The sequence below is a fragment of the Zalophus californianus genome, chromosome 14 (assembly GCF_009762305.2).
Source record: "Zalophus californianus isolate mZalCal1 chromosome 14, mZalCal1.pri.v2, whole genome shotgun sequence".
In the NCBI taxonomy this organism is placed as follows: Eukaryota; Metazoa; Chordata; class Mammalia; order Carnivora; family Otariidae; genus Zalophus; species Zalophus californianus.
The window spans coordinates 1,036,445-1,049,522 of record NC_045608.1 but is presented as its reverse complement, the minus strand read 5'-3'; the positions used below and the strand labels follow the sequence as shown (position 1 = coordinate 1,049,522).

At 60.9% G+C, this 13,078-nt stretch overlaps 1 protein-coding gene across 2 annotated transcripts; it reads left to right on the top strand.

Moving 5' to 3' along the window:
• The first annotated feature begins 2,230 nt into the window (after positions 1-2,230).
• On the top strand, positions 2,231-12,692 carry PUS1 (pseudouridine synthase 1). Of its 2 annotated transcripts, none has more exons than XM_027577495.1 (6): positions 2,231-2,287; positions 2,671-2,902; positions 4,472-4,609; positions 7,961-8,063; positions 10,362-11,053; positions 12,398-12,692. In XM_027577495.1, exons 2-6 carry the CDS (start codon positions 2,681-2,683, stop codon positions 12,425-12,427), a joined length of 1,185 nt encoding a protein of 394 aa, XP_027433296.1. In that variant the 5' UTR covers positions 2,231-2,287; positions 2,671-2,680; the 3' UTR covers positions 12,428-12,692. The 2 variants fall into 2 exon arrangements, with proteins under 2 accessions (XP_027433296.1, XP_027433295.1); XM_027577494.1 differs by lacking the exon at positions 2,231-2,287 and adding an exon at positions 2,391-2,587.
• Positions 12,693-13,078: the final 386 nt, after the last annotated feature.

Below are 13,078 nucleotides of genomic sequence, written 5' to 3'. Positions count from 1 at the left end.
CTGCCTGGCTTCCTGCAGGGTGCCCGCGGTGTCTGCAGACAGGAAGGGCTGTGCTGGTGGGGACCGGGGCGGGAGGCGGAGCCCCTTCCGCTCGGTGGGGCTCCTGGTCTATCAGTAACTGGAAGAAATGCCCTGAGGATTAAGACAATCATGGCATTGTGTTGCTAAATTAATAGGCTTCAGAGTTCCAAATCCTTTCCCCTGCCCTCCCTCCGTGTCTCTGAACACCTTGCAGTGGTGGGGGACACGGTTACAATCCGTGAGCCTACATGGACACGCGCCATCACCCTGGTCCATAGTTGCTGCTGTCCATTCTGTGGGCTGGACACCTGTGTGATGATACATGTCCACCATCACAGTGTCACACGGAGTAGCTTCACTGCCCCCAATCTGTTCTGCCCATTCCTTCCCTCCCCCAACCCCTGGCAAACACTGGTCTTTTTATTGCCTCCTTAATTTTGATTTTTCTAGAACGTCCTAGAGTTGGAATCAGTGTGCAGCCTTTTCAGACTGGTTTCTTTCACGTAAGACGCATCTGAGGTTTTCCGTGTCTTGCCGTAGCTCATTTCCTTCTAGCTCTGAATGATGCTGTATTGTTTGGATGGGATGGGTCACTTTATTTATCCAGTCACCGACTGAAGGACACCTTGATGCTTCCAAGCTTGGGCAATTATGGCTGAAACTGCTAGAAAGGTCCCAGTGCAGGAACTTGGTGGTAAGTGGTGGGCCCAGGAGGGCTGGGCCGGGGGTGTGGCAACTGCAGGAAGGGCTGGCTCCCTCCTTTCTGCCCGAGGACCTCCGATTCCCCAGCACATTCCAGGCATGTTCACAGGTGCCCAGGCCCACAGGGGCCCTCGGCCAGGAGGACCAGGCTCAGGCCGGCCACTGTAGCTGGCGGGATCTGAGGAGGGAGCAGGTGTGGTGGTCTGCTCCCCACACGACAGGTCACAGGGAGCCTCTGTCCCCTGACAGTGGGCAGTTCTAACATGACAGTGCTTACCTTCCTGCCCATTTCACTCCTACCAGGATCCTGGGGCAGGCTCCTGCAGGGACACGTGCCTCCATCCTCTCTGCCTGATGTGGCCTGGCTGGGGGCTCCCCAGCAAGGGGCTGCATGCGGCACAGCCCAGGGCCTTGGGCTTGCCCCTGACACAGCCCTCTACCTGGTCTGGGTCTCTGTTCCAGCACCAAGGAACCCTCGGCTCCCGTGTGGCGGGGAGGGAGAGGCTCTGTTCCCAGTGGCGTAGCCTGAAGCCTCAGCATCGAGCCTCCCCGGCTCCCCGGCTGGGTTTGTCCAGGTCCTGGACTCCTGTGGATGCCCTCAGCCTGGGGTCCCATGTCCATCTCCCTGTGCCAGGGTGGGGCCCGTGCCCTCAGAGCTGCTAGGGCCTGGAGGGAGAATTCCCCACAGAGGGAATCTTCTGGCAGAGGGTGGGGGAGGTGCCCTGTATGAAGGTCGGTCCTCTCTGCAGAGATGGCCCAGTGCTTCCTAAAGCTGCTGAGCCCCCGGAGCTCCCCAGGTCTCCTGTGACCATGCCCTTTTGTCAGCCCTGGCACATGGAGGCTGTGCTCTGCCCTCCTGCACTGGGCAGGGCTGTCCTGGGGGTCGTTCAGCACAGGTGAGCCGGCCCCTCCCACCCGCATGATCTCCTCCTCAACCCATCCTCACTTTTGAGCTCAGAGGAGTATGGTGTGGTCCGGGGAGACCCTTGTCAGCAACGACCAACCCACTTTCTGTGCCCGGGCCTGCCTGCTGTGGACCTTGCACATGAATGAGACCCTACCCTACGCGCCCTTCGCATCTGGTTTCTCCCACCGCGGGGGGACTCACATCGTGGGCGCGCCGGTACTTCGGTTCCCTTTGTGCGTGACGTTTAGTGCTTTGTGATGCCCTATCTGTTTTTATGTTTGGTTGGTCCCTGGGCGTCCCCCCACAGGAACGTGAGCTTCCGAGGCAGACTTTGTTGTGCGCTCCTGCTCCGTCCCCCGCAAGGTTTTCCCGGGGATCGCGCCCCCCGGTGTGTCGCGTGAGCGGACGCCTGGCCACCACGGGCCCGGGAGACGCAGAGTCTGGGGAGCCGCCGCGGGGCTCGCCTCGGGAAGGCCGGGCCGCGACGCTCCGTCTGCGGAGCACCTGCGCGCGCGCGCTCGCTCCCGGGAGCCGCGGCCCGTCCCAGGCCCTGAGCCCCGCCCCGCGGGACTTTTGTCCACGGCCGGCCGCCGTCGGGCGCGCGTTCCGCTTCCGCCTTCGCCCACGTGGTCCGGCTCCGGCTCAGTCCGCGGCGCCGTGAGTGGGGCCGGGTGGGAGCGGGTCTGTCTAGCTCCGGCGAGAGTGGCCGGCGCCTCCTGGACTCCCGAGGGGGAGCCGGGCGGGGCGGGGGGGGCCAGGAGGGGCGGGGGCCGCTGGGGAGGTCGGCCGCCGGCCGCGAGGGCGCCCCGGGGGCGGGGGCCGCGGGCCCGTGCCTCCCCAGCCCCCAACAGCCCGCTCCCCGACGCGCATGGCGGCCTCCAGCCTGCGGGCGGCGGCCGGGGCCCTGCGGAGAGCCTGCGGAGCGTGGAGCCCGCGCCTGGGACGGCGTCTGCTCTGGTAACGGCGGCGCGTCGCCCGGGCCCCCGCCGTCCAGGCCGCGCGCCCCAGCCGCGGCGCTCACTCGGTCCGTGTCCTCGCAGCTCGCCCCCCATGGCCGGGAACGTGCAGACCCCCGCCCCCGCGGGCGCGGCGCGGGAGCAGGACAGGAGGGCCCGGAGCGGCTGGCCGGGCGGGGCCCGCGTCTGGGAGGACGCCGAGCAGCAGGCCAAGAAGCTCAAGAGCAGCCCCGACGGGGAGCCGCACAGGAAGCTGCCCAAGCGGAAGATCGTGCTGCTCATGGCGTATTCCGGGAAGGGCTACCACGGCATGCAGGTGAGGGTCCGCGGCTCTCTTCTCCGACCGGCTTCGGGCTGACAGCTGCCCGGTTAGGCCAGCTCAGGACGCGGGGCCTCGCTCTTCACCCGGTTTTCAGCGTCGCGGTGAGTCCCCCGGGGGCAGGGTTTCCGCTGGAGCCCAAGCTGCCCCGAGCTCTGCTCTGGCCCCGGGAGGTGCGGCGCTGGGGCTTCCGGGCGTCCGGAGCCTCCCCTGCCGCTGAGCAGCCTGTGGCCGCAGCAGCCGGCGACCGGCTCCCTGTGCGCTCTCTCCCGGAGGCCGGGGGGCAGGGAGGGGCCAGCCGCCGTCGTCTGCCCTACGCTGGAGCTCAGGCTGGGGGAGGTAGGATTCTCAGAATTCCTGAGAGTTGGGGGTGCAGGAGCCCCACACCTGCACGGAGAGGTTCTTGGCCCCCTAGTGGGTTCCGAAACGTGGGTCCTGTGTTCTGTAAGCCTGTTGAAGCTTGACTCAGAGGAGGGAATTGCGTGCCGTGCCCCAGCGTGCCCGGAGCGTCTAACCGGGGGCTCACCAGGTGGTGTGATGACTGTCACCAGGAACAGCGGGAGAACGGGGGTTCTTCGGGTCTCGTTTTAAGGAAGAGCTGAGGTCACACGGGGGAAACTGATGTCGCAGTGTGGGGTCGACTGTGCCAAGGGACGGACCATCCCTGTTGCTCTGTGTGGGTGATGAAAGGCTTTTGTGACTGATCTTGAGGAGGTGCATTTTTGCTTTAGGCGCGGTCTTGAGAACTTTGCTGTGTCTCAACAGCTTGTGTGCCTCAGTTTCCCCGTGAGGGAAATAGGCTGGAGAGTGACAGGGGCTCACCGTGCTGATGGGAGGACGTAGTGAGAGCCTGGCACTCGGCCACCTTCCCTGCTGCCGCAGCCCTGCCCCTGCGTGGGGGCGTTTGAGCAGCATTTATTTACGACTTGATGCTTGCATCAAGGGACCGTAGGGTAGACCTCGGGAAGAACTTCTCCTGTGGTGGTCTTGGCAGAGTGCTCATCCGCCCTCGTGTCCCTGGTGTGGGGTTTTCTCTGAGAAGCGCCAGGGGGGTCCTGCAGGCCCTGGGTTGTGCTTAGGGCATGCTAAGACGACAGTGTTAGGAGGTTCTAGAAGCAGTGGGTGTCGTACGGGCCGGTCCCATGAGCTGAAGGGATACTGAATCCAGCCCTGGCATCCTGGGGTGGGTTTCCTGCTTTGAGTCAAGGGGTCTGCCTCCCCGTGTGGTAAGGGGGGGTGGCCCTCTGCAGCCCGCTGCTGCCAACAGATGGGTCTCTGGCCAGAGGGGCACTGGTTTCAGACCTGACCAGGTGGGAGGAAACTGTCGGGTGATGCTCTCTGTGGGCTGTTTGACCTGGCTGCGCAGGGTGGGGCGTTTCTAGAGACTGGGTACCCTCAGGTAACTGTCCCACTTGCCACGGGACGGGGAAGAGCCGCGGTGTATTCCCAGGGCCGCAGATGTGGGCCCAGGCCCCAGGCGCCCTGCGGGGAGCAGCTTAGGCCCAGGGCTCCCGTCTGTGGGCGGCGACTGAGTGAAGAAAACTGGTTTTCTATTCGTTCTTTCAGAGGAATATTGGGTCCTCACAATTCAAGACCATCGAAGATGACTTGGTGTCTGCCCTGGTCCAGTCGGGTTGTATTCCTGAAAATCACGGTGAAGACATGAAGAAAATGTCCTTCCAGCGGTGCGCCCGGACAGATAAGGTAGGCGCCATCTCTGCCCCTCCCCTGCAGGTTCGAGCAGCAGACCTGAAGCTCCTGGTCTGTACGTCGTTCACACCACATGTCAGCGTCTTTATTCGTCAAGATTCTTGGCTGTGAATGACAGATGCACAGACCAAACTAGCCAAAACGGGAAGAAAGCCGTCGCCTCGTGTCACCAGGAAGCTCTCAAGCATTTCCAGTCCAGGTGTGGCTGGACCTGGGTGCTCCCTGCGGGCCAGACTTCGTGTCTGCGTGTTCTCCTGCGTGGCCCCTGCAGGTGGCTGCACAGTGGTTCTGATATCCACGCAGCTCAGGTTTGCCAGTACATAGAGGATTGAATGTCCCGTCTTCCGAGAGGGGAAAGGAAGGGGGTGATCCTGGTGTGAGTCATCTGTTTTAGCTTAGTACGTCCCTGACAGTGTTTTGTCCCAGTGTAACAGGCAGAACGCAGTTCCCATTGTGTGCGTGCGCATGTGCTTGCGTGTCACGGCTCGGCAGTCGGGTACGTACTCCACGCTCATGGTGCATCACCACCACACTGGCCGCGTCTCATGGACCAGGGAGCCCCAGTGGCTGTGGCCCCGTGCTGTCCACTCGGTCTCAAGATTGGGTCTCAGCGCACTTAGTCACTGCCTCACACATGTGTCCTGGGCTCAGTCTCGCCCTGTCGTGTTCCTGGGTGTCAGTCTGGCATGGGCAGCAGCTCCCCAAGGAGAGTGGAGGGGAGCTGGGCAGGCGGGTAGGGCACAAACCTCGAGCTCTTCTCCAGTAGATATGAAACGCAGAGTGCACCGCATGCCTTCTGCCCCTGCTCTGCAGCCCTGACCCTGGGATGCTTCTGTGGCCACCTGAGGTCCCTGGGGGTGCGACACAGACACGGGCTGGTCAGCATCCTGAGCAGCCAAACAACGCCCGGGTCCACAGGTACCAGATCCCCTGGGTTCACGCGCCAGGTGGGGACCACAGAACTGGTGAATCGTACAGGTAGCGGAGAACAAACGGACTGTGGGTTCACTTCTTGTAGGTGATGCGGTGATGTTTCCCATGGCTCAGGCGAGGGTCCCGTGGTTCCAACAGTTTCCCTTTTCTCTTTAATTGGCTTGGTGACAGCTCCTCTGGTAGTTCTCAAGGCAAAAGGAAAGCAAATAACTAACAGAGCGTTTCAGAGCGTGGGGCTTAACCCAGTGCTGGAGATTGTTCTATTCAGATGTGTTTCCCTCTTACAGTTTGGGGAACCTGAAGAAACCCGAAACTTCCAGCACTAACGTCCCAGCTCATCTCTCCACTTGTGCATCCAGCCCCGTGGATGAAGAAATGATAGCATTTTCTTAGTTTTTATTTCAGATTCTTTAAAAAGCCGCTTTATTGAGATACAATTCACTCCTTACAGTTTGCCTGTCCAGAGTGTGCGAGTCAGTGGATTCTTGAGTGTTTGCAGAGTTGTGCGGCCGTCCCTGCAGCTGGTCTGGGGACACTTTCATCTCCGCAGAAAGGAGCCCAGGCCCCTTAGCCATCTCTCCCGCCCCAGCAGCACGTCCAGAATGTTCTCATTTACACGTGATTAATACAAAAAACGTAGTGGTGTCATTCACCTTTTTTTTTTTTAAATTTTGCTTTTTTAAGTAATCTCCACACCCAGCATGGGGCTTGAACCCACAACCCTGAAATGAAGAGTTGCACACTTCACTAACTGAGCCATCCAGGCATCCCCATCTCCCCAGTTTTTTATTGGGAAAAATACCAGCCCTGCAGATGTGTGGGGAGTATCACGGTGGACGCTGGACCAGCCCTCCCCTCGATTCAGCAGTGATACCGTTTTGCCACATTTGTTTCCTCTTTACATTCTTTTTTCCCCTTAAACCGTTTGAGAGTCCGTTGCGGACCTCATTCACCCTGAAAGCCACAGGCCTGAATGTGCCGGGATGGCAGCGCCCCTGGGAGTTCCCCTCGGGTGGTCCGGTGCTGACCGGGTGCCGCTACCACGCGCCTCGGTCTGTTACTGACCCAGCGCCTGAGCCGTGGTTGGCGTGTGTGCCTGCTCCCTCCTCTGAGCTCCCTGTAATCTGAAATGGTTTCCTTGTTGCTTTTTTTTAATTTTTTTTGGACAGGTGAGGCCAGTAGTTTTTTTTTTTTTTTTTGCTTTTTTATTTTTTATCTTTTTTCTTAGATTTTATTTATGTGAGAGAGAGAGAGAGAGACAGAGATAGAGCACAAGTGGGGAGGAGAGGGAGAAGCAGGCTTCCCACCGAGCAGGGAGCCCGATGCGGGGCTTGATCCCAGGACCCTGGGGTCATGACCTGAGCCAAAGGCAGACGCGTAACCATCTGAGCCACCCAGGCGCCCCGCTGTAGTCGATTTCTTGGCACAGGTTTGTGGAGCGCCTTCAGATGATGTTTGTGTGGTGACGCGGGTGGTGCCGAGCCGCACACCTGCGCGTCTGCGCCCAGGACGGCACCCCGCCCCCTAGGAGCCGTCCTGTCCACTTCCCTGTCCCCGCACGGTCCTGCCATGCTGACTGTCCACACAGCTTTTAGGCAAAGGCCTGGCATCGGGGTGGGGAAGCATGCTCACCCTGCTGGGAGTTGCCTGTGTAACCAGCTCCCCTTCGCTGTCCCCGTCGTTACCCCGTCCCTGTTCCACAGGATAACTGCTCTCCTGACTTAGGTGGCACAGTGGTCCCCCCTGGTTTGTGGGGGCCGCGTTCCAGGACCCCTGGTGGATGCCTGGCCTGTCCCTGGTGCTGAAGCCCCGTGATACGGTGTGCTCGTAAACGCGGCCCAGGGAGAGATGAGCAGTGGTCGCTCAGGGCAAACCAGGATGATTACAGCCATGCGCTGGCCTGGAAGTTAGGTGAGCGTGGGCTCTCAGAAGGCCTCTGAGCCGTACCCGCTGTCCCCATGACAAAGGGAGACGAGATGGGGGTGCGGAGGGCGGGGGCTTGTGCTGGAGCGCGAGGTGGAGCGTCAGCAGCGCGGGTGAGCGTGCACCTGGAGCGGGGACGGCGACACCATGGGCGAGGTGGGGCGACGGCTTTCCCTTGCTTGGCCTCCCATTCTCCCAAGGAAATCGCTTGCTCTTTTCCCCACGTTGTGCGGAGTCTGGTCCGAGGGGGCCTTCATTTCTTACCTGCGTGACGTGTGTCCCGCAGGGCCGAGGCCATCGGTGATCCTTCACCGGTTGTGCTCGCCTGGCTCTTTGGCGGACTGAGCGCCATCCTTGGGTCTCACCAGCCCCTCAAATGCGTTTCTAAAGCCAGAACTTGTACAGGAAACGGTGTAGCTTTGGTGTGGTCCTTGGTCCAGGAGACTACCTTACGGAGGGGTGTGCCTGACCCTTCTGCTTCCTTTGCAGGGCGTGTCGGCGGCCGGCCAGGTCGTGTCCCTGAAGGTGTGGCTGATTGACGATATTTTAGAAAAGATCAACAGCCACCTTCCGCCTCACATTCGGATACTGGGTAAGCGCAGCAGGGCAGGGCTGCGTGCCGCGTGGTGGCTGGTCTTGGAGGGACGTGAAGCCTCACCAGATTTCTCTGGTGTGGAATCAAGATGCCGGGGCGGGTGCTGAGTGGTTGGTAGGAGAGGCTGTGAGTCAGCTCAGAGGTTGCTGTCCCCTCCTCCTGAAGGGATGAGCTGGACACGCACTTGGGAGCTCCCTTCATGGCAGCGCCTTGTTTGACCCAAACACCGACGCAAAAGTCCCAATTTGGTAAAGCTGAAACGGGTGAGGATTCCCTTTTATAACAAGCCTCTCAAATGGGATTTTTAGGTCTTTGTTAAAACAATTCCATCTGACTCTTTGCTTTTGAGTGGCGTGCGCGGGCTGGTGGTTTCCCACGCTCTTGGGTTGGTTGGTTGGCGTAGACCTCGCCGTCTGGTGCTTTTTGTCTTTTCTGTTCTGTGCTCTCCTTTTCTTCTGTTTATTCTTTTGGATTAATGAATGTTTTTTATAATTCCATTTAATTATCACCTTGGTTGCCTTGTTAGGTGTAACATGCCGTGGTTTTTAGTGGTCGCTTGGGGTTAAGGCAGGAATTGGCAGACCCTCTGTAGCGGGCCCGGCCGCGTGGCCAGCCGACCTTGATCTCGGCCTTGCGTGCCCCATGACTTTAACTGCCCTGCCGCCCCCGTTGTTGCCGGTGGGCCATTTGGTGGCCTGGTGGCCGTGTCCGTTGGAGCTGCTTCTCACCTCGCGTTTTGTGTGAAGACGGCGGCACTGTCCTGCGTCCGTCCCCCCGGCCTTGCCGCTGACGGGTGCCTATCATGTGACCACGTGTGGTACCAGCCACGCAGCGTTTTTCATTTAAGCAGCCAATTGAAAAAGTCCTTTGAGATGTGGCTGATGTGTGATGAGCACCGTATGTGCGCCCACGCCTATGGAACCATCCTGGGTAGGACCGTGAGCCCCTCCGCCCCCCACCCCTCCTCACGGGCCACCACTGATCTGCGTTACTCTTAGTGCTTCACTGAACAGAATCAGGTCACACGTCTGGCTGCTTTCACGGAGCCGGTGTTGTGTGGACCCCGCCACGTGGGCGTGCCACACGTGGTTTCTCCATGTGCCCCAAGGGCGCTGGGTTTCTGCGCTGTCACGGACAGAGCTGCCGCAGGCATTTGGCGCAAGTAAACGGAGATTCTTACCGTGAAGTCGGTAACGCTTACTGATTACTTTTTCTGCTACTGAACGTCTGTGTTTGTATGTGACGTGGCTTTTGTTTGCTCTGCTGGGGTCTTTCTCTGCTGCAGGGAGGGTCCCCTCCTGGGACACTCCTCTTTGAGTAAACCCTCCTGAAGGCGCCTTGATGCGTTTGCACCGGAAGGTCTTCCATGTAGTCCACAGATCGGGCCCCAGTTTTGCTGAAACAACACTGAATCCCATATAGTTACCGCAGTGTCAGTGCTCCTCGGGCAACCTGACATGCGGGGTGGTTTCCTTCGTTGCGGCCCCGGAGCACAGCCATCAGGCAGCCCGGGTGCTGATCCGACAGCCGCCTGCATGACGCGTCCTGGCGATGCTCGGTGCAGACAAAAGTGAATTTTCAATGCCAGGTAACAAGGAAAACCTGAAATTACCCCCAAATGAGACACAGCAGTAGAGCGAGAGCAAGGAGGGCAGGAGCCCTGGGAGCTGGGCCGGCTGGAGGTGCCCGCAGGGCCCTGGTGCAGCTTGGGCAGCACCCCCGGGTCCAGGTCCTCGCCAGTACCTGTGTGTCGTCGGGGAGATTCTCTACGCACGCATATGCTTCCGTGCTTCTCACGAGTGGAGCCCTGCGTGCTTCATTCTGTCTTTATTCTTTCACTTCCTAGTTAGCGTGTTTGTCGAGCACCTGCTGGGTCTGTCCGCTCTCAGGGCACGGGGCCTCTGGTGTTCGGGGGCTGCCTGCTGCTTCGTCCTGCCGACGTTCTAGAACGTGTGCGATCGTGTTTCTCTCACGGGACTTCTAAGTTGTCTCTAGTTCTTGTTCTTAGCCCTGCCGCTATCTGGTGGCCTTGTGTAGGACGACCCGTAGGGCGTGGTTTCGGGTTCCCAGTGGATTCCGTGGAGAGCTGTGCAGGGCATGAGCATATGCTTCCCTGCCCATCTGCGAACCCCGGGTTTTAACAAACTGCTGGTGTTTTCGATGAGTTGGTTTGCATAACTCTGCCATTGAGCATCGGGCGCGTGCGGGTTCGGTGCACGGAAGCCGGGCCCACGTCTGGTCCAGGGGCTCGTTGGCAGGGAAGCGTTGTCCTCACTTGCCTCCTCTCTCCCCAAGGACTGAAGAGGGTCACGGGCGGCTTCAACTCCAAGAACAAGTGTGACGCCAGGACCTACTTCTACATGCTGCCTACGTTTGCCTTCGCCCACAAGGACCACGACGTGCAGGACGAGAGCTACCGGCTGAGCGCAGAGACGTTGCAGCGCGTCAACGGGCTCCTTTCCTGTTACAAGGGCACGCACAGCTTCCACAACTTCACCTCGCAGAAGGGGCCCCGCGAGGCCAGTGCTCGGCGCTACATCCTGGACATGTTCTGCGAGGAGCCTTTTGTGCGGGAGGGCATGGAGTTCGCGGTGATCAAGGTGAAGGGGCAGAGCTTCATGACGCACCAGATCAGGAAGATGGTCGGCCTGGTGGTGGCCATCGTCAAGGGCTACGCCCCCGAGAGCGTGCTGGAGCGCAGCTGGGGGGAGGCGAAGGTGGACGTGCCCAAGGCGCCGGGGCTCGGCCTGGTCCTGGAGCGCGTGCACTTTGAGAAGTACAACCAGCGCTTCGGCAACGACGGGCTGCATGAGCCGCTGGACTGGACGCGGGAGGAGGCGGGGGTCACGGCGTTCAAGGAGCAGCACATCTACCCCACCATCATCAGCACCGAGCGCCACGAGCGGTCCATGGCCCAGTGGCTGAGTACCCTGCCCGTGCATGACTTCAACGCCACCGCCCATGCGGCAGCCGGCCCGGGCACCAAGGTGGGGGCTGGGGCCATGGGGCTGGAGGCCGGGGCCCTGGGGCTGCCACAGGCCCTCCCTTTTGGGCGCTCGGCCAAGCTTCTCACCCGCTCTACACTGGTGTCCTTGTGTCCATTGTGCAGACGAGCAAGCCGAGGCGCAGAGAGGTGCGTCAGGCTCTCGGGGTCACACAGCTGCGACGAACAGGGCCAGGGCATTGGACTGGGTGGCTGGCGACCCCGCAGTGCTGCTTTGTGTTCGCTCCCCACTCCGTACCCAGTGACCTCAGACAGAGGCTGTGCTCAGTGGCCGGCCTTACGGCCCGTGGGACGGAGGCTGTGAGGTCCTCAGCGCGTGTCTGTTGTCACGCCTGCTCCGGGGCGTGGGGTCCCTCGAGAGGCACGTGGGGTGCTTGGCGCCCACTGCAGGTGGTTGCTGTCTGACGCACTCTCCCACTTGGGCCACGGCTCCAGGCGGCTCGTCCCTGCCAGGAGAGTGTTAGGAGGAGGGCGCGTGTGTCGAGGCCCTGGAGCTAACCGCAGTCTGCAGCTGGATTCTCTCCTGGGGCGGGAGACGTCCCTGAGCCCGGGTTCCCTGCTGGCCTGGCAGCTCTCCACGGGTGCAGCCCCACCTGGAGTGCTGGGAGAGTGTTTCCCATCGCCTTTGCGCCCAGAAAAGCATGCTCCTTTCCGCGCACCTGGGCTTGTAAACCCACGCACGCAGGTGGGGTAAGCCGGCCGGGTGGGCCAGGTGTGGGAGAGCAGGTGTGCAGGTGGGACGACGAGGGGCCGCAGCATCAGGGAGGTGATGGGGGTCGGACCCTGGCAGGCGTGAGCACTCCTGCCCTGTCTCACGGCCCCGTCGGGGGGAGGGCCGCGCCGGGAGAGCTGAGGCTTTCCCAGGAGACACCGGCATTCTGGGATTTTACGTGGAGTCTTCTGGTCTGTGAGTGTTGTCGGTGCCGAGTTCTCCCAAGCGCTGTGAGGCCCGGTGGTGTGTGTGTGCAGACTCGAGCTGGGGGCCAGACGTGCCCTCTGCTGGACTCCCGCTGGGACAGGCTCCTGCCTCCTGCTGTCTTCACACCTGAGGGAGGGCCTGCGCTCGTCCAGCTGGGAGTAGCCCCATTTTGTGTCCCCTGAGGGGATCTGATGGAGCCCTGTGACGACCCCCGTGTCCCCAGCCTTGGCTTTCCCTGAGCAGGTCAGGCTCCTGAGCTGTTGGTGTGGGGGCCAGGAGTCGGGCTGAGACCAAGTGCTTGCGCGTGTGCCTGATGACAGGCCGGGCTGGGGGGCGGCCCTGATGCTGAGCCCCCCGTGGACAGCCCCCCCAGGGAGGAAGCACCCACACTTTGCTCTTGTTCTGCAGGTGCCTGACCCCCCAGGAGACAGTGACTGAGGTGGCGGCCACCTGCTGGAGCGCCTTCAGGCTGGCCCAACGTGCGCCAGGAGCCCCTGCTGCCACCGCGGGCCCACCTCCCAAACGGGAGCCGTGCCGCCGCCCCGCAACCTCAGGGTCTTGAGACCTGCGTCACGTTGGGTTTCATCACAGGGAGGACCTGCTGCGAATCTATTTTCAGCTCATGCATTAACCGTATACACCTCAGCATGTAAAGACACTATTTTTTTTAAAGAAGCAATTTTCTTATTAAATAAGTACGAACTTTGCTAAAGTCACGCCGTTTTTTTTACCTTCACTTGGTCTCTGCTATGCTTGTAGCCTCCGGAGAGGGGAGGGAGGGGGAGAATGCTGCGTGCTGTTAGGAGCAAAGGGGCATTGGTGGGCAGAGGCCGGAGCCGGTGGGCACAAGAGGCTCCTACGGGACCGGCCGTCAGGCCCTCAGGACCGGGCTTGGTGGCTTGGCCGTGTAGTAGAAGGCAGCCCCAACAGGGCCCTTGCCCCTGGTCACATCCACCCCAGCCCTGCCCATGTCCCAGGTTGGGGGGAGTGGGGCAGATGTGGCCCTCGGTGAGCTCTCCCAACAGAAGACCCACCAGTAGCTTCTTCCCCTCATTGTCAAGGGCATGTCATGCTGTCTGGTCTAGCTGC